A 21,016-nucleotide genomic window follows, 5' to 3' on the forward strand; every position below is an offset into this window, starting at 1 on the left:
ATATGTGGTTGCATTCCCAGCTGTGTGGTTGTATGTCACAGGGCACAACATGAAATGCTGTTCGACTGCCAGTAGCCAAGCACTCGTTAGGGAAGAGTGGACAGACTGCTGGTGAGTTCTGCCAGAGTAATTCGTAAGTAATGAAGGGGTAGGAAATGCTGATACAACATGCAGAGAGCACGCTGAGAATCTTCAGTATCGATTAGTTAGCTAGATCACTTGATATGTTTAATGAACCCTCATAAATCCAAGTGTGTAAGTCACGTTTACGTGCTGAAGGGTTGGATTTTAGCAAAACAAGGTTCTAAAAATATTAGGAGATCACAATAGAAAACTGATCCTGGATTTTCAGAGCCATATGATAGCCGGAAGATGTACTGTGGTGCGTTATCAGGAAATGTAATATGTGAATGAGAAGATAGCTCTGTCCAGTAGGAGTTATTCATCAAATAACAACTAGGTATAAAGTTGGAAATGGAATTGGACTGCTTGTCCACTTCTGTACTTGCTTAAATAAGGATGAAGGAGGTAGAAAAGTTGGAGGAGGTTGGAAAGAGGCCACATTCTCAACGTGCCACAACAATGAATGATGAAAAAAGTAGCATCATTAAGATTTAAGGATAACAATTCGTTTCTGTTATTATAGGGAGGAGATGCTTGCAGCTTAAGTTCCTTTAAAGTATCAAAGTTGCAACAAGAGCTGATGGAACTTGAACAGGAGAAGAACGTGCACTGAACACATGCAAGTTAACTGTAGATAAATTCAGTAACTGATCTTCCAAAACTCCTGATCTGTGATAATTTATGAGCAATTTGGAAATGAAGGTGAAAGATTTGTATAGCATAGCCAGAAGCAATTGTTCCTGAGTTGGTGATAGGGGGGAGTGTTTTTTTGTTTGTTCCAATTAAAAAAAAAAAAAAAAGAAGGCAGTATTCTACCCCTGTTTTCATGTTTTCCTTGTTTTCCAGTTCTTTATTCTCTGTACTTACCTGTTTTCATATTATTCTAGAGACTATGATTCTTAGTTTGCAGGCCACTCCAGCAGTTACTGGTAGTCTCTTCAGACCCAAAAATGCGTTTGAAATAGAAAAGAAAAAGCTAAATATAGAGTGAGGGCAAGGTAAAGGCAGTTAGCAGTAGTTAGACAGGAGATAGCAAATGAGTGTTTGGTTTCCAATTATCTTGCAAAGTCAGAGGATTTCTTTTTTTTTTTTTTTCCTCATTTTTTTCATTGTGAAATGACACATTTTATGCTGAAACTAGAAAAGTCAGGACATTTCTAAAAGAAATTTCACCTAGTGTGAATTAGGCAGCTAGATCTCGGAACGCATCGTGATGCATGGAGTGACTGGAGTTAGCACACTGCCATGGTGCTTTCCTGGCTTCATGGTGTGGCAGCAGTGCAAAACGTCATTAGAAGTGGGTACAAAAAGTGGGAGGAAGCATTTTTTGTGGACATGTCTTTTTGTTATGTTAAGGCAAAGTAAATTCTATTTGTTTTCCCTGTTTTCTTCTGTTTTGTTCATAGTATTCATAGCCTATTGGAATCCTCTGTAGCTGCAACTCAAGGCTTTCCAGTAGGGAGGGAATCCTTTTAGGTGAATTTGCATTGAAAAAGCTTCTATATGGGAAAAACAAAGGTTTTGCTTGTTTGTTTTTGTTTTACGTTTCTAGATAAATTCAGAATACTTGAATGTGTCTGAAGAGGCTGGCTAGACTTGTTTGAATGCACTTGGGTTCTCTAATTCTGCATCCTCTGTAGATCAGCAGAGAAACTCCTGCTTGACAGCAGTAGAAGCAGCATTTTCCCCATAGTAAAGTACCAAATCACAGAATATCCTGAATTGGAAGGGACCCATAAGGGTCATCAAGTCCAACTCCTGGCACCACACAGGTCTGCCCAAAAGCTTAGACCAAATGTTCCTGTTACGGGTGTTTTTTCTACTGTTTCAGTGTAATTTTGTATTTGCTACTGCAGCCTTTTACTACCTTCATAGATGTTTTGAGCTCAGAACTGCCACCTCACCCTTGGTGCTGGGTTTGGGGACACACAGATCTGTCTGTGCCTGGTGCTGCAGTAGTTCAGGGGCCATCCTGTATGGAGTGCTCCAGCTGTAACCATCTCGGGTGCGCTCCTGGTTTTCATTGGATCCTTTCAGAGTTCAAAATCTTCTATGGCTGTAGCAGCAGAGGGGCGCATGGCGTAGCAGTCGGGTCAGTAAAGGAGCCCGCAGCTCCCTCACTATCTGGCAAACCATGTGCTTCTGACTGTGGCTCCACATGGCTCTTTTAAAGCCTCGGAGACTGCTCGCCGGGTGCCGAGCAATCCCCCGGCAACCTTGTCGTTTTTAGTTGCAGAGTCCCACACCTTGACCTCAGTTTGGCCTCATCTTTCAGGCTCAAACTGTCTGACTGTTAAGAAGGAGAATGAGCTGTAAGGTTACCAGGACAGTCTTTGTTCCTAAGGACGTATGATTCCCCATAATGCGCAACTGCTTACCAGCGAGAGGCAGTTGTGTGCACAGGTCCGCTTCTCTCAGCTCGAGCTTCTCTCCAGCTCCAGTGCGCCTATTTCCAGCGACTTTCTGTACGAGCTTCTCTGAGCGGTTTGCTGAGTCTGGCCGAACCTATCTTCATGAGGCAATCAATGTGCCTGCTCCCATCCTGGTCTCCGTTCTGCCAGCCTGTTCCTCTTCACTTCTTTTTCCTGCTTCTTTATTGATGTAACTTCATCGTGTTGCCTTTTTTATCTTGAGGGCAGGCTCCCCTCTTATACCCTTCTCTCCACAGCAGTTCTTTTCAAAACAACTTTTCATTGGTCAAACAACTTTGAATGTAACAACAACAGCAAACACCCAGAAACATCCATGCCTTAACGGCGGGAGGACAAGAGACCAGCTGGAGAACAAGAAACCGGAGACTGCATGGAGTCTCCTGAATCACCCTTCATTGTTCCCTCTGAACTCTTTTATATTCCTGACGGCCTCGTCCTTAAGAGTTTAATGTTATCTCAATCACGGGGTTTTCCAACCCCCATGGTCACATTCCCAAATCTCCCCCTTTATTAATATCAACCATTTTCTTGACACGAATTACCACTCCATATATAACAGGATGATGGATGAAAGAATATGAATCTTATAAATGGCAGAATTAGAGGGAGGCTCAGCAGGGTGGATAAATAATACTCCAGCTTATCCGGAATAATGTGTGCATCTTGGGCGGGGTGCTGAGACGAAGACACGGCTTCAGTCTGGCTGCGGAGATAGTTGGGAAAGCCGTGTCTTTCAGGAGCTTCTGTCTTGTGCAAACTCAGTAGGGAAAGGCCTTTAAGCTCCTGCTGACCATGCCCAGAAGAGCAGTGGATGCTCATCCCTTGCAAGCAAACACTTTGAGGCACAGCTCTGACACGTCTGACCACGGAGAAAGGCAGAATCCATAATGGTAGCAGTGAGGTGCCTGCCAGCAAACCCGCCCCTTCTGGCCCTGGTACAGCTGTCGTTTTGGGGTTGGTGTTCCCAGCAGTGCTCTGCTGAGGTGGTAACGCCTTGTCTCTGTCCTCATGCACAGCCAGACCTTCTCAAAGCACGCGTTAGCTCATCTCTCACCCAGGGCCAGACTTGGAGAACAAGCGCCACTAATAACGGAGCCAGCCTGCAGGAGCTCTGCTTGCAGCATTTCAGCAACTGCTAATCCATTTACAGGATAGCTAATCAGATTGCTCAGCTCAATGCCGCAGAGACTTCAAGCGCCACAATTGTAATTGAGCTGGCTGATGTGTATAAGCTAGCTCGTGGATGAAATCCAGCCAGTGATTACAGTGGAGACACACTCTTGTCTGCTGAGGTCCATTGCTACTTTCTGTTTCCTAGCCCTGCAGTACTTGTGTTGGCCTAGGGCACTGAGCTCAAGGACGAGTTTTGAAGCTGGGAGTTTAGTCTCAAAATCAGTTATCGTTTTGGGTGGCTGATGGGGCTTAGAAAACTTTTTTGTCTTTTTAAAGTACGGGGGCAGTGTAGTTGGTTCTTTTCCTTTAGTGTAAATACGTTTACAGTAGTTTGCATCCAGAATTCTTAGTTTAAGAGCGAAGTTGTGTCACTCTCCGTGTTTAGGTTAACATGTTCACAGCACTGCACATGGAAAAATTAAACCAGAAAGCATCAGTTTCATATACCTTTTTATCTAGTTCTTGTTCTGGTGTGAATTGTCGTGTTGAAATAGCTCTTTTGCAAATTTCCCATGCAAATCACATAGGTTTGTTTGGTGGTGGTGGTGTTTTTGTTTTTGTTTTTTTTTAAAACTTTTCTTTAGCTTTTGTGACTTCAGTAATTAGGGTAATCTGAAATTCCGCCCCCCTTAAGACCCTCAAATAATAGTTGACATAAAGGAGAAAGCTTAGTGTGCTTTGGTGTAGTGACAGAAACTGATACCAGGAAGATGGCTTATTTATAAACTTTAATTTGGGCAATATCATCTTCAAGTGTTGTAATGGGAGCAATGGAGAAGTGCTAAATGCATTTAGCACTACTTTAAAATGTGATTGGAAAAATGAATATTTATGGAATCCAATAGTGACAGTTGGATTTTCTGATTTAAAAAAAAAAAAAAACACAACAACAAACGCAGAGTTTTCCTTGAAACTGAAAGAGATTACAGCTTCTCAAAACCTTGGAATGTAGTGAAGGTTTTCAGGTATTATGTTTTAAGAGTACACGGATCTAGAGCTAAGTGCTTATACTGTGTGTGATATTACCAGTTTTACTGAAGCTGTTCTGTTTTCTTCTAGGTGAATCTGGACTGGGAAAATCAACATTAATCAACTCATTATTCTTAACAGAATTATATTCCCCGGAGTATCCAGGTCCTTCACACAGAATTAAAAAGACTGTACAGGTACGTCTTGGGGCAGAAGACTGCAGCTTGAGTAAATTAACTTGCAATGTAGTGACATAAAATGCTATAGTTGTCACATAAGTACATGTGTTTTAAGTAAGTGCAGCCACAGTGTAAACCACAGAAATATTCAGGGTGTCACTCAGCATACAGTAACTACACAACTTTCAGGTTATGAAAATTGTAGGATGTTGAAGGGCGGGATCCCTGAGATGCTTTGTGTGCTGCCTGTGCTTTACAAATGTGATACAGGTGCAGTCCTGTCAGGAAGTGGAATGTCTTATTATCAATTTAAATATTAAGTATCTATATTAGAAATACTTAAATGTGTGTTAAAACCTCTGACTGTTTACAGCAGGCTTTTAGAAACTGTATTATTCGGTCTTTCTACTGACTGCAAATCTTTTATGTAAAAGTATTTGGCAATATTGTGCAACCTGTGTCCTTTATGGTACATTTTTTACCTGTTGTTAGTTGTTGTTCTGACACTTCTTGGCCTAGGGTGAACCTGACTGACTTAAGCACTACATGAGCAAAGACAATGTTCCTGCAAGTGCATGATACGGTTGAAACACTTAAATCAAAAAAAATGAACTTGATTGGTTTGCTTTCTGTAATATTTTGCTATGAATCAATATATTTTTCTCTTAGTAAAAAAAAAGTATGCTGTTTATATTATAAAAATGTTGTTCAAAAAGAAAGTGAAAACTGCCTAATCCTAAGAAATAGTGAAATGTCCTCTTAATGTTGTGGGTGATTTAGGAAATTCCTGCTCTTCAGCATGCTACTTTCTGCCTCCGCAGTTGAGCAGCTGAGTAGGAACAGATGAGCTCTGCTAATGTCCCTTGATGCACATCAGTCACTTGTTTAAGATTTTGGTGAAGACAGTTTGTGATAATCCAATCTCATACTCACCCCCTGGTGAAGACCAGGTTATGGCTCACAGTTGCTGTGGTCCAGCATGGCTTTACCAGCTGCAAAAGTGACAGTCTCAGAGCACCTCAGCTGTGTCTGAAGTTGTGGTGTACTTACAGAGCTGTCACGAGGGGATTAGGAAGCCTATGTTGAGCTAGTAGGTAGTCAAAACTCTAAAGAGAAGCTGTAAAATTAATTTTATTTTATTTTATTTAAACTGGAATTGGATAACAGTGCTCCAGTGGTATGACCCAATGACCTTAGTGTTTTATGGGCTTTCTGATTTTGTTTGGAGTATGGGATTTTTTTCTTCAATCTCAGAACATTGGATTACTTCGTTATCAGAGGGCCAGGGAAAAGTTAGTTATGCTCATACTTGAAAAGGTTAAATAAAACTGCTTGTCGGTTAGGCCAACATCAGGCTTGAGTACTAATAAAAAATGTATTTGCAGAATATTGATTTTTTTATTATTACTTTATTTTTTTATTTGGAGGAAAGTTTTTGAACATCCAGAGTTTGATAATATATTTACATTTCTCTAAGCTTCGGCCATGTCTGTTAAACTATTTGGTTGGTTTTAATATAAGATAACAGTGACTGACAAAATGGGCTTGTTAGTAGGGGTAGTAGAGTATTATTTGAATTAGGCTGAGTTTAGGTATATGGTTCAAAGAAATGTTAAGTGGTGTGGAAAAGGTGCAAATAGTTTATTTCTAGTATGATACGCTTATTAAGGAAAGGAGATGAAGCTTGGTGAATGCTGGAAAACTTAGCAGAAGGATGAGTTTTATTGGTAGAAGGGCTTCTTGTGATTCTGCTATTGTTGATTACACATTGTTAGCCGAAGCTAAATCAATTCAAGTTCACTTACAGGCATAGTTTTAAATAACTTCAGGATGAGTTGGATTCCTGTCATTAGAAGATATTACTTTACTATTTTTCCCAATTAAAAAAAAAAAAAAAAAAAACATACAAGCTAAAACAAAAAATTGCAAGACAGGTTTCAAATTAACTCAGCCCATCCCTGATTAATGGTGGATCACTATAAGGAAAACTAACTGAACGCTCTGTCTGTGGAGTTTCTGGAATCCGAGTTAAGTACTTTCATCTGCTTGGTTGCAAAATTAGATAATCTAATCATCCTGACATGTTGCATTCTTCAGAGATGAAACTGTCTTATTTCAGTTTCGAAGTGAGGATAAAATAGTCTGCCACTACAGCCTTGGAATCACATACAAGACAGCCACAATTGCCAGCACACAGCTTCCAATCAAATGTGAAACCAAAGAGTTAGCAGCAGAAGCTGCTCTTTGGATCCATGGGATCTGTGCTCTTTGCCACTGCAAACCTTTCTGAATTGAAAAACGCTAAGGGTTTTGTAGCGTAGAGGTGAAACAGACAAAAGAAAATTTAGGGTACCAAAGCATCCTAAAATCTTGGTCGTAATAATTTCCTGTTCTTACATGGTGGGAACCATTTATTGATCAGGCATCATGTAAGAGACTCACTCAGATAATTGCAAACTGTATTTTGGGCAATGTTTGAAAGCAGCAGCATGTCGTTTTGTGAGGCAGATTCTTTGTATTCCTTTCACGGAAAACAGCTAATAGTAAATGACTTGATGTCAGATGGGTGCAGTCTTGTTTAACCCACTGAAGTTCCTCGAGCTGTGACGTGTGTGGCATCACAAGACTCGGTGCAGCGCTGGAGGACAGAGCAGCGTGACCCAGCTAGCCAGAGTGCATGGGAAAATGGCCGCTCGGAGTAGATTTTCATTAAAAAGTTTTAAATTCCAAGGCTTGAACTAATGTTTTCCATGAATCCCTTGGGAATACTTCTAAAACCAGATGATAGGATGCAGTTGGATGCTTAACTATGAATGACACTCGTTTACAGAGATTTTCTGGGTCTTTGCCAGATGTTGCTGCTTGCTGTGCCTTTGACCATGTATGGGCACGTCCATCCAGGTTACGAAAGAAAGACACAGAGGCTCTATGGCAGGGTCTTCACCTGCTGTCTCTCACCAGCCATGTCTGCTGCTTACAGTGTGTGGTGGATATGGTCTGTCTGTCTCCCATGCTTTCACGGCACACTTACCTAGATGCACTGAGTTTCTTGTTCTGTAGGTATTTGAAAGCTCTGCAAGATACCTGCATGAATTGATGAAACGTAAGAATTTAAATCCCCACCACCTAGGAAGGTATTAGTGCTGCCTGCAGGTACTCAGTTACTGCAGGCCACTTGTCAGAAGGTGACTTCAGGAATTTAGCCACACTTACAAGCATACAGGGTCAGGAAAAACGTATGGTGTGGCATTTCTACAGAGCTCCTGACCTTCCTTTTTCATTGTTGTAAACACACATTCAAACTTGTACTTGATTAATTGCTTTTTCTGAATAAGCATTCTGCTATGAGAGTGTAATAATTTAATGATTTTTGCTGGGAATTTGTGTGCCAGAGAATAAAGTCGATACCTTGTAGCACTTGGCAATACTACAGTTCTTAACCTTATCATCTGCAATATTTTGAAAGTGTTACAGGTTTCTTATGCTTACAGAGAGCTCCGTTATGTGAGGGCTCTGTGGTTACTGCATGCAAGAGAGCAAAAAGAATTAAAGGAATCAGAAGTTAATCTCCTGCGTGCTAAAGCTTGTGAGTAGTAAACTCTTGGCTGAGTTGACTGTGTGCCTGGGGATTACTGCCTTGAGTTCTGGCATCAATTGTGTACAATAAAATTTCTCTGTAGCGCTCTCGAGGGAAAAAAAGATCTATTCACAACAATTAAAACTTAAGTTTTTCAAATGCTGCATATGCATTCCCAGGCTCTCGCTGCTTTGGACTGGACACTTCTGGAAGGATAGAAATTGTGCAGTTATAGAAAGGGTAACTTGGTGGTGTCTTAGGCTGCTGGGTGTTGTGTGTTTCGGTTTTGTTGTTTGTTCTTTAATCGTGTCTTAAACCTTCCCAACTTTGTGGTTAGGCACGCTCGAGCAGGAGATGGAATTAACTGACCTCCAAGTCCACTCCAATTTACCTTCTCCTGTGACTGACTACCCAGGTAGCCCAGAGCTGGGCGTTCTTGTTTTGTGAAGATGCATTAATGATTTTTTCTTTTTTGCCTTTTTGTTTGGTTAGGAACCAGCTCATAATTACCGCAGGCTTCAGACAGCCATGGTATTGCTGTATTTGTTTGTCAAGACCTAGGAGCAAAATGGATAGGTCTGGCTTGGATAGGATCCTTGCTGAAAAGTAGGGGAAAATAATGTTCTGCAAATTCAGAGGTTAAATACAGAGCCCCAGCTTCTTTGGAGTTATTTATTGATGTTTTCTGTGCTTCTGAACATCCTCTTAATTATAGTCAGTGTTTTACTTGTGCAAGAGGTATTTAGTTTGACTTTCTGCAGAGTGCTAATTTATCTTGTAGTTTGGAGTTGCATCACATAACCAGTGACTGCAAAGAGTTTGCAACAAGTTTCAGGTGTGGTTGTGAGCCAATCCATTTCAGCTGTGCAAATGGGTATGTGCAAGCACTTCAGTAGCATTGAGGAGATCTCTCAAATCTTGAGCTGGAAAAGAGGCCATCCAGATGGGATTTATTATCCAAGTTTATACTCTCTGAAAGTTCATTACTGCATCTTCTCTAAGGGTTCACCTAGTTACTTTTAACTTAATTTTCTCTCCCCAGGTAATGATCAGGAGGCTTAAGAAGTATGTTAAGCAACACTGTGGCGTAAACATCTGCAAACTTATTTGCAGCCACTTGCTGTTAGGAATAAATGGCTGGCATAATTAATTTATTGATTTTGTGTCAAGAAAGCAGCTTCACTAATAATTAATAGAAATTGTCTTAATATCAGAAAAAGCATGATTAAATATGTGAGCAGTTCAAAAGAGCCAAACTGCTAATGTGATTTTCTTTTTTTTCACTGCTGTGGGTCAGACTGGCGGATACAACAGTGCTTATAGCTCTCTTTTCACCGAATGCTGCTTTATCAGGGAGATGCACCTGATGCTGGCATTGGCGATAATTCTTGAGATATGAAGTGTTAGCCATTCATTTGCCATGTGTCTTGAGCTTTCTGTTTCACAACCTGCTTCCTGCAAGAGGACGGAGCTGTGCTGCAGATGGGTGGTCACAACTCGGGCAGGCGCTCCCACACCCAAAACTTGCATCATGTCTTGCGCTGCAGCAGTTGTCTTGTTGAGTCAGGCTTCCATCCGAGCACTGAGCTAACAGAAACCATTACAGTCACGTCACCTCTGGCACAGCAGATTGCAGCGAGATTGCATTATCTTCCCATCTCTCTGCCTCTGTAGCAGGAAACCCTCACTTTCTAGGATTCCTTTCCCAAGCATTGCACTAAAAGCAGACAAATAAATATGTTATATCTTTTTAATAACCTGGACTAGAGTATAGCTACGTTTCTAGCCTAGTTGGGTTGTTTGGGCAGGGGGGATTAGTGCTCTCTCTCTCTCTTTCTCTCTCTCAATTTTGTACTGGCATCGGTATTCTTGTTGAGAGTTTTTCCTCTTTTGAACAGGAGTTAAACTATTGGGACATTTTATATGCTTAGATGGGTTCTATTACTGAGTTTAAAAAAAAAGTTGTGATTTAAATTTAAAATGTATGAATCAACAAATATCAAAATAATTTGGATTTTATAAGCAAAGCAAGTTTGCTCTGAAGCAGAAAGGTCAGCAATTCTTTGTCAGACTTCTTATTCATTGAATCCTTTTCCTAGTGTTTAAAATCAATGGCTAAATTGCCAAGCATTTAATCTCATTCATTTTACAGGTTGAGCAGTCAAAAGTTCTAATCAAAGAAGGTGGTGTTCAGTTACTGCTTACAATAGTTGACACACCAGGATTTGGAGATGCTGTGGATAATAGTAATTGGTAAGACATTCTTTGTGTTTTCCCACAAAATTCTGTATCTCTTTTGTATGTGTGAGACAATGCATTCTGACTTTTTTCAAAATGTACACTTTGATCTTCAGTTAAAATGTTCATGGCTTTAAACTTGTCTGCAGTTTGCTATTAACTGAAAACTTAGACTACTGTAGTTTCTATTACCATTATGACTTGATTGAAACACAATCAGCTTGTCTCTAATTATCTTTAAAGTGAATGGAACCTTTAGAACTGTATCAACACTTACAGTATGCTAAACCTAGTTGTATGCTCTCACAAGATTTGACCAGAAAGTATATTCCTTTGGTGTATTCCTATACTCTCTTTAAGGATTTTCTTTAATGCTATTACAGTGATGGTAATGGTGTTTGAAAGGGTTTTTCAGTGAGCTAGTAGATTGTATCTGTACAGCTATGTAACTTGATAGTGTGTTGAGGAGCTGGTTGCTTACAATATACTGTGTTGAATTCTTTTAATAAAAAAAAAGTCACAGGGAAATAGTGTACACTTAATTCTTAGCAAAGTCAGACTTTTTTACATAAGTGATGTAACTTACAGGTTTTTATTCATGTAACCTCTGCAGCTGGCAGCCTGTTATTGACTACATCGACAGTAAATTCGAGGACTACCTGAACGCAGAATCTCGAGTAAACAGACGTCAGATGCCAGATAATAGAGTGCAGTGCTGTTTATACTTCATTGCTCCTTCAGGACATGGGTTAGTATTAGTGTATTTTGTTTCCTTTCTCTGTCTATATCTCAAACACCCAAATTTGGCATTCTTATGTATGGAAAGTTCCAGATATGGCTTCTTAATTAACTGCAGACCATGTTTAATTTCAAAGACGAACTTACTTTGACTTGTCAAACATCAGCAAGCGTGCCAGGTAATAAGTTAGACCACGAGAAAATATGATGGTGCATTAATAACATAACAAGAAAAAAATAGAACAATTAAAAAACACATAAGTATTCAAAAGTGCCAGGATTGCTTCTGATATGTATGTCTTTGCCCAAACACATTTAAATTTCAACTGTAGAAGCTGGTACACATCTCAGGCAACAGGATTTTTCTTTCCCTCTGAGGTTAATGATAAAATCAAAGATTGAAAGCTACTTGCATCCTTTTAAGAATGTTTTATTCACCTGGAGTGTAATCCTTTGACTAGTGACAATTGCAATATCCATGTTCTGGATTTTATTTTTCCAGTTATTATGCAATCCTTCACCCCTTCCTATTTTTAACTTGATCAGACTTCTATCTAGTGGTGGAGAGAGGGAGCTGCATTTCCGGGGTGTATTAGATGCAGGCCAGCTAGATCTGAAATTTGTTGCTTAGCATTTTATTGTATTACAAGTGATTAAATTTCTCAGAGACTCCTTAAGTGGTACCTTCAAAACCAGGAGGAGGAGAAGATAAGTAGCCTATTCTGTTGAATAGATGGAAAGTAGTAAAATGCTGTGAAGGAAGTAATGAAGAAATCCTGAGGAATATTCCTCTGGTAGTGAAAAAAGCCTGTTATTACATTCAGCTTCTCTAGTTAGCATCTGAATGGTTCCAGTAACCATTTTTGAACTACACAGAGTTCTAAACTTTGGAAAGAAAATGCTATTTTTCTAATGTAGACTTGTCTTCACTAAACTTCTTTTGATCAACATGCGTGTTAATCAAGCAAGTGCTGTAGTTGGGAACTATCCTCCTCCTTTGGCAGCTGCCCATCAGCCAGAAGTTGATTTAGGTGGCTTTTTGAAATGGGAGGGAAAGCATACAAGGGTGAATGGATAGCCACACCAGTGCTCTTAAACTAGACATACATTAATGTTAGCTATTTAAAGGAATCATGCTGTGACTTTCAGCAGCAAGTAGAAGCTGTTAAACTGGAGATAAATACGTTTTCTGTGACGTTTTGTTTATTCTTTTATGTATGTATGTATATGGTTTCAAGGAGAAGCTAATTTGAGTACCAAATCAATCTGTTCCTAATCCTAATTTATTTAATATGAGAAATAATCTTGTTAAATCCTTTAAGTGAATCCTTTAAGCCTGACTGAACTTGTTATAATTCTAAAGCATTAATGCATCAAAACCTATGGCTTTACTTTAGCAAACAGGAACTATTGACCATTTTGACCCGTACCTGGTGTTCTGATGTACCTGTGTGGTGGGTGTTTTTTTTTTTTTTTTTTTTAAGTCATTGCCATCCTCTTTCGTAATGTTCTTTTGTTAAACATAGTACTTCAGAGATGAGATACTTCTGTTTTGTTTGTATGCAGGCCACAGTTTTAACTGTCTTTAGCAATACATATAAAAAAAGAATCTTACAGCTCACTCTCAGGAAAGGACATGTAAATAAACATAATTTTCAGAAAGTAGAGCTGGATATGTGAACATGGTATGATTCACAACTATAAACTCCTACCAAGTCAGGTTTTAAATAGAACTATTTTCCGGCTAATGACACGAGCCTTGGTAGAAGAATTTTTATCACTTGCTTAAATGAATGTAATTTCAGCTAACAGAATTCTCTTGACTGCTTAGTAACATTAATGTATGATTTACTTTCATAGCATTATACTATGCTAAGGAATTCCTATAGCAGTTGCTGGTAGTCTTTTCTGAATTTCATTCAACCATCTATCACTTATAAATCAGTGCCTTAAGAACAGTTGTCAGGACAAATCCTGAATCATTTGTATGTTCTTGTTCAAAGCCTTGCAATTTATATTAATTAATGCTGTCTTTCAGACTTAAGCCTTTGGATATAGAGTTTATGAAGCGCCTGCATGAAAAAGTGAACATAATTCCACTCATTGCCAAAGCAGACACACTTACACCTGAGGAATGCCAACAGTTTAAAAAACAGGTGAGTTGAAAGACGAATATTTACGACGTGGACTAATTTAGTAAGCCGGTCCCTATGGAAATGGTGAGATTTAACTTCTTGTATGCAAAATTTAAACCCTGAAGCAGTGACTTGAGACAGCAAAGCTAAGTAATTTATATCTCTAGATTTAATTATATTTCTTGGTGAAATCTTGTTTCTGTCCGCAGGGAAAGATGTTTTAAGTGTAGCATGATTCTTGGCAGGTGAAGTATTTCACTACTGAGATAAAAATCAGTAAGGTAGGAAGGGAACTTTCAAGATTTAGGTGCCTAACAGAAGTTGTTTAAAATAAAGAAAAGAAAACAATAAAACGTCCAAACCAACTAACCAAAAACAAACAAAGAATCCCCAAAACACACACAAAAACAGTATTTAACAGTATTTACACTGTTACTGACTTTATTAGCACTTCAATATGAAAGTGAATGCCATGTAAAGATACATTAAATACTAGCTTTGAAACAGTATGCCTCTGTTAAGCTTTGGGCTGTAGCAATGTATTTTAAAGATGGTTAGATAATTGCAACATTGACACAATGAAATTTTCTTTGTGTTTTTACAATAAATTTAGTAGTAATGCTTCCCAAGTGGATTGTTTTATTTCAGCTATGCAAGGAGGAGGATAAGGAGAACACAGAATAGGATAAAATGAGACATGAAGTTGATTTTGTTGAACTGAGTCCCATCCTAGTTTTAAAAAAACACAGGTTCTGAAAAAAAAAAGTTGGCATTAAGAAATGCTGTGCAAAAAGTTCTTGATTTAAGACTTAAAATGCAATGACATTTTCTGCCTTGGAGAAGTGTAGGCAAGATGCTGTAGACCTAAAGTCCATTTTGTTAGCTTTTCAAGTGGTTTTTCTTTGGATGTAACCCTGTGTGGAAGGGGGAAAAAAAAGGTAGAATGCAGAATATTTCTTAGTACATACATAGCTTTATCAATGAGTTGATGTTAAATGCGGCAGACTTTCCAAAATGAAACTTTGAAAAGAAGTCCTTGCCTGAATTGGAAGCATATATTTCTTGTAAGATTGCAAACTCATGAACCAGAAATATTCCCAAAGGCTCTGCAATGTAGCTGTCAGCTAAATGGCATAATACTTTTCCATTCCAAAATTCTGGAAAACTAATCAGCTTGTTTCTAAAAATATGCTTCGGACAAATCAGGCACCAAAACAGTAAAGCCTCATTTTTGATCAGGCTGTCAGTTATTCTTACATTTTCATTAGTGCCTGCAAATATTTTTCAATCCAACTTGCCACTGGAATCAGTCCATCAGTCACAAGCTCTATCTAAAATAGATGATCTTGCTTCAAGCAATCGGTGCTCAGGCAAGCTGGAAACAGAAAAGAATAGGTGTGACAGCAGTAGCTGTTGTGGGAATTAAAAGGGCTGAAGTATGCCAGCAGTTATCTACTCAGTTTTTTTTTATAAGGTATTCAGTTGCTAGACTAGTCTGAGAATTTAAGTTTGATCATATTAGTTTTTGCATGTGCAGTTGGAGCAGCCATTCACGTAAATCTCCCTGTTGGCCCAGACGTAGAAAACTGCTGGTTGATTCTTGTTCCTTGCATTGATGGACAGCATTCCATTAGCTATGAGGTCTTTGGCTCTAATCCACATTCTCCTGCCACAGGAGTGATGGTCCTGCTAATAATCCCTTGGAGTAGCCTGATGGTGTTAAATGTGTATAAGTTCTATGATGTAAGTTAATCACCTTAGTATGCAAAGAGGGGGAATCAGATTTCATAGTCTTATAATTTATTTCTTGCTGCATACCTCAAGCAAATAACATGTTCTTGTTTTTAGATAATGAAAGAAATCCAAGAACACAAAATTAAAATATATGAATTTCCAGAAACAGATGATGAAGAAGAAAGTAAGATTGTTAAAAAGATAAAGGTAAATATATCTTTAACTGCATCTCTTTTGCTTTGATTGGGGGGGAGGGAAAGGGGAGGAGAGTGAAAAGCTTAGTTGATAGTGAAGAACCCACCAAAATGTAGAGGATAAAAAGATGAGAGGTTGTTCAAAGATGCACTGTTTCTTATTTGAGAGAATGAAGTTCTTCTCAGATTTGCTTTAGTCCTTTAATGGGTGAAATTTAGAACGAGAACATGAGATCACATTCTCATTGATAAATTTTTGAAAGATTACAGATCACTTGCTTTCTTTTTATTTAATCCCTGTTTGACTTCTACCTGCCTGCCACACTTCATTTGACTGTGAGCTTGGTAGGAGGCAAGGAAGGTGTGCAGTGGCATGAATTGCATGCATTGTACTCAATAGAAGTGATGTCTGACCAATTGATATACCAAAACCTTAATTTAGACGAATGACTAAAGGAAATCTGAATGACTGTTGGGCTGTCAGGCTGTTGCATGACTTCTTTGTTTACTTGTGTTTTTTGGTTCGTTCTTTCATGTTGAAGTCCATCTTGTGGATGGACTTATCTTTTTTGCTCAGTAACTTTAACAGCCTATAAAAGCTTTTACATCTTTTGTTACTGTGGGAATCGCCTAGGATAGATAAAACACAAAGGGCACAAATGAATGCTATTCTGGGACTAAGATGTGCTAGCCTAAAGGAGAAGAGGAAGAATAAAAGCAAGGATGGAAGTCCAAAATATTTGGCTTTGTATGCTGTTCCTTTCAGCTATTTGAAGCAGCTCTTGACTACTTTGCTTGTTATACTGAAAAGATTTTTGCTTCAGTTGAAAACAAGGACCTGAATTAGTGTTTTTGGCAAATGTTTGAAAATTGGATGCAAGATCCAGTCAAAACAACAACCCTTGTAGCCAGTGGGGATACAAAGTGATAAATAATTACTGTGCAAGTTAATTAAATAGAAAATGGTTTTGCCTGTGCAGTTTACCAAGTAACAGTAGTGTCTGCTTCTTACCCAGATTTACAGTATGTGACAGTGTATAGGGAATTTCAGAAAGGTGTGTGTGTAGAATGTGTGTAATAAAAACAAGTCAGAGGTTAGTGAATGCAACTATTCTGGCTGTTTGGGCAAGCTGCACCACAGTGTTACAGCACCCAACTGGTCTCAGTCAAGTTTATACATGATATGCTTATGGTATATTTTTGCATTAGAGAAGTTTGATTTTTAAAGCAATACTTTATGTTGTAGGATCGTTTACCTCTTGCTGTGGTAGGTAGTAATACGATCATTGAAGTCAATGGCAAGAGAGTTAGAGGAAGGCAGTACCCGTGGGGAGTTGCAGAAGGTAAGGCTTTTTCATTATTTGTGGCCATTTGAAACGTATTAGGATTCAAATGTTTAAAAACATTTGAAATGTTTTTAAAATGCTTGGTATAATGTACATTGGAAATCTATTGAACGTACTATTTTTTGTTATTCTGACAGGAACAAGGTAAAGGTTCAGCAACGTGTAATTTTGCAAGCAGATTCCTGTTGAAGCTTCACTGAGGAACTGTAAAAACCCGTAGTAACTTATTACAGTTCCTACATAAGATGAGGCTTAAATTCCAAGTGTTTACTAGCATTCTTATTTTAATTTCTTACATATAAACTGTGTTTATTTCTTGAATTCTTTTTTTTTTCAGGGTATTCACATTATAAATGTTAATTTGATCAGCTTCACTAGCATAAATTCAGTTTAAAGTTTCTGTAAGAATTTAAATACCCAAATTCTTATACCTATCAAATACCCAAAATATATTAGCCTTAATTGTTGGGGCTTAGCAACAGGAAGGTAGCTTGTATTGAATTGAATAGTTTTCATAGTTCCTTTTTTTCCTTTGTTTAGATCTTTCTAACAGTAGAAGATAAGCTTTAAAGATAACGATGTTCTTCTGACAACCATTGCTTGTGCTTCAAATCTATTTACCTATGTGAAACAGCACATGAAAAATAAAGCTCGCACCATGCCATATAAAGAAAAGAATTGTTATAAACTTGCGTTGTTTTTCCATTATGATTACACGTTTTTTCCTTGTAGTGTGCATGTATTGAAGAAAGAGAAGATTTTTCTCACTATTTCTGCCTTTCAAGGGCAATGACTATAAATTCAATATGGGTCAAAATAGCAAAGAATCCAAGCACAGTATGGACCAATACTTTAAAAAGCTGCAGTATGTCTCTTTAAAGTACATGTCTGGCAGGAAATGAGGTTTGGCACAAAGCAAAAACCAGCTGCACCAGAGATGATCAAGCTTTATTTTAAGGCTCTTGCGTTAGTATTTTGAAATGTACAAAATGGTACTGCTCTTCTTTATTTTAAAACAAACTTGAGAAATGTTTCACACTCGCGTTGTAGACAAGTGCATCAAATTGAATATACAGACTTCCTTTGTTTAGTTGAACAACAAAAGATGCATTAAAATTGAACTAAAGACTTGCATCTCCTTTGGTGGGGCTGGAGGGAGAAATAGACTTCATAAAGTCTGTCTTCTAAAGGTTTTGGGCATAACTGGATCTAGACTGAGGTCTTCAGTTAATGTCTGACCTTCAATAATACAGCTGTGCTGACAGGGCTTCCAAGGGATCATGAAGTTAGTTAAACTGGCAAAACTGTTTCTGCTGAGGTGGTTTATTCTGCTATACTGATTCAGGGTGCAATTTTCTAGTATGGCTTAAGGGAACCTACCTTGGCTGGTGAGATGTACTGATAAAGTCGTATCACTAATTCTCTTCCACTGTAAACACGCATCCTGTGTGAGTGAAAAAAGTCTGGGCGTAACCTGTTGAATGAGCATAGGAAGTGGATGATGTCTTTGAGTAAAGCATATATTTTGGTTGGAGTCTCAAGAAAAAATTATCATTTTCCACAGTTGAAAATGGGGAACACTGTGACTTCACAATTCTGAGGAACATGTTGATAAGGTAAGCAACTAATGGGTAACATGGAGTTTTCTAGTATGTCTAACAGGCTGGAAAGTTTTATGTTGGAGGAAAAAAAGATCTAAACTTGTGAGTTCATACTAATCCAGTGCTTTTAGTTGTAAACAAAATTTGTACTCTTTGAAACCAATTTGTTTAACCATATATCTAGCTAGTGGTGCCAGTGAATTTTTTTTATTGGATAGCACTCTTCTTTCTGATTTGTTCTTTTTTTTTTTTTTAAAGGTGATAAACGATAGGAACCCAAGTTGTCTGTTAGTGCTGACGTGTACTTAGTTGCAGACATCTTTTTAAATTTTCAGTGTCAGCATTTTCTAAAGCAACCTTCATTGTGTTAAGCGCTGAGAGATTTTTCTTCCTGTATTCACAGCGGTTCAGTAAGTTCATCTGCTCTAACAATTGCTAGTTCAGTGCAAAATAATCAGCTATTTCTGTGACTTAGCTGTCTTGACAACTCTTATTTAAATGGAAGAATGACAACGTTGTGGGGAATGGGACTTTAATGGCAGAATATAGTTTGAGTCAATCTGCACAAGGTGCAGAGACTAATTTTGCACATAGTATTTTGTATTTGTGTACTAAGCTGATAAATTATACTTATTGACAGAACTCATATGCAGGACCTGAAGGATGTCACTAACAATGTACATTATGAGAACTATAGGAGCAGAAAACTGGCAGCTGTTACCTACAACGGTGTTGACAACAACAAAAACAAAGGGCAGCTAACAAAGTAAGTTTTTGTTGAGATTGTATTGCTCTTTAATCCTTCTGCTATTTTTTAGTTGGTTTCATGGTGGGAATTATTTATTTCACTTTCTATTCTTCAGTCATTTGCCTCTTTGCTGCATTCTGGTCTGTGAACACTATAATTCTGGCTTACTCATGTTTTGTTCTGTTTCATAAAGGTTTACACTAGTCTTCAGTGAATAGGTTAAAAAAATGGGGTTTAGTTGGATTCAGTTTTGAAGAGAAACCATACGTTCACTGTTTCTAAGTTGTATTTCATTAGTAGATACTGGAAAATTTTTGTGCAGTAGTGTTTCTATTTTGGTATATATACTATTTTGTCATTATTTCTTTTTGTATGAATACTCAATAGTCAGCATCAGGGATGTTTTTGAGAGAAAAATAGATCAATGTTTATTTAGAAACTTTGGCAATCCAGACGCACTGTCATTATTGAATGGCTGCCATGGCTTCTTCTAAGGTTGTTTATCATGATAGTGGAATTATTGCAACATCTTCATCCATTGTGAGAGGAAAGTTGCAATGCAGGGGTTTTGCTTTTATTTTTGTTGCAGTTTTTGCTCTTTAATGCTAGTAAGTCATCTTGACGGCCACTGACCTTGACGGTCATCTTGACGGCAAGCTGTTTGCCAACACGGTAAAATTATTTGAAGATTTAAAAGCAAGCTTTATTGAATTCTTCATATACAATACTATTTGAGAATACCATGTTTTTTCATTTAATACATGCATTTCCCCAGTTCTATATTTATCAACAATAATCAGTTATTAAATTATTATGAATTAGTGATGTAGTGAGGTCAAGTCTCAGACAGAAGTAGTCCTCAAATATATTTATAGCACAGTGGTTACTTCTCACTTATATTTATTGCCATCACGTTATCCCTGATTTACATGTCAAGGCTCCTAAGTACATATAGCAAGTATGTTGGAACTTTTTCTCAAGCTGCACTTCATCCTCATGACAGTACAGTATTATGGCTGAGAGGGGAGGAGTTTTAAAGACAGAAATTACTAAATGAAATAGTCACCATGGAGAACAAAATAGCACAGCTAGGAGAACAACAGGGAAGAAAGCCCTCTTGAGCCTTTGGTTGGAAGATCTTTAGCCTAATTCTTTGTTCAATGACAGTGGATTAAAGAAAATGCAGAATAGAGAATTACTCACTGCCTCCAGCATCTATCTAACTTGCTATTGTTATACTTTTTTAGTGTACTGTTCTCTTTATTTTTTACTGTGCTATTTGCTATCATTGTACTGAAAAGTGAAACTTTTTATTGCTCTTTTGTGTATCATAGGAATTTGTTTTGATTTTTTAATGCAGTGTTTAGTAGCAGTTTCTCTCTGTTTCTGAATCTCAGTGGATTTTCTTCGGATTTAGAAGTACCTTGGTTTTTGTGATAACATTTACTATTTCTTGTGTTTTGTGCCTGTTTGTATTTATGTTAGTCTGTACCTACAGACTTAGTCTATTAGTTATATCCAAGGTACTGTTTGTTGGTTTTCTTCTTTAAGAAAGTGATTTTTTGATTCCCATACTACAAACAAAATAAGATGCATTTCTGTATATATACCTGTACCAGAAGGACTTCAGAAACTATGTTTGTGTTCTTCCTCTTTCAGTCTTTTCAATCTTGTCAATCAGTTGCTAATTTCTGAAACTTTTTTCCACTAGGATTTGTGCTCCAAATGTTTGGAATTACTTTGCTTTCAGAATCATGCTTATTTTTTTGTCATCTGAGGTCACTGTGCTGTTCCACCTGAATATTTATAGTTAAAAGTGCCTTTTGGAA

The 21,016-nt window shown here is 38.0% G+C and overlaps 1 protein-coding gene across 2 annotated transcripts in view; it reads left to right on the forward strand.

Annotated features, from left to right (window-relative positions):
• Window positions 1–21,016, forward strand: part of SEPTIN7 (septin 7) — a 76,511-nt gene that overhangs the window by 46,617 nt on the left and 8,878 nt on the right. For both annotated transcript variants that reach the window (XM_068670430.1, XM_068670429.1), the window contains exons 2-9: window positions 4,788–4,894; window positions 10,606–10,706; window positions 11,305–11,439; window positions 13,468–13,585; window positions 15,413–15,505; window positions 16,739–16,835; window positions 18,403–18,454; window positions 19,080–19,205. In XM_068670430.1, coding sequence (XP_068526531.1) covers window positions 4,788–4,894; window positions 10,606–10,706; window positions 11,305–11,439; window positions 13,468–13,585; window positions 15,413–15,505; window positions 16,739–16,835; window positions 18,403–18,454; window positions 19,080–19,205 — 829 coding nt within the window. The remainder of the gene's footprint in view (window positions 1–4,787; window positions 4,895–10,605; window positions 10,707–11,304; window positions 11,440–13,467; window positions 13,586–15,412; window positions 15,506–16,738; window positions 16,836–18,402; window positions 18,455–19,079; window positions 19,206–21,016) is intronic.

The sequence above is a fragment of the Anas acuta genome, chromosome 2 (genome assembly GCF_963932015.1).
Source record: "Anas acuta chromosome 2, bAnaAcu1.1, whole genome shotgun sequence".
NCBI classification, from domain to species: domain Eukaryota; kingdom Metazoa; phylum Chordata; class Aves; order Anseriformes; family Anatidae; genus Anas; species Anas acuta.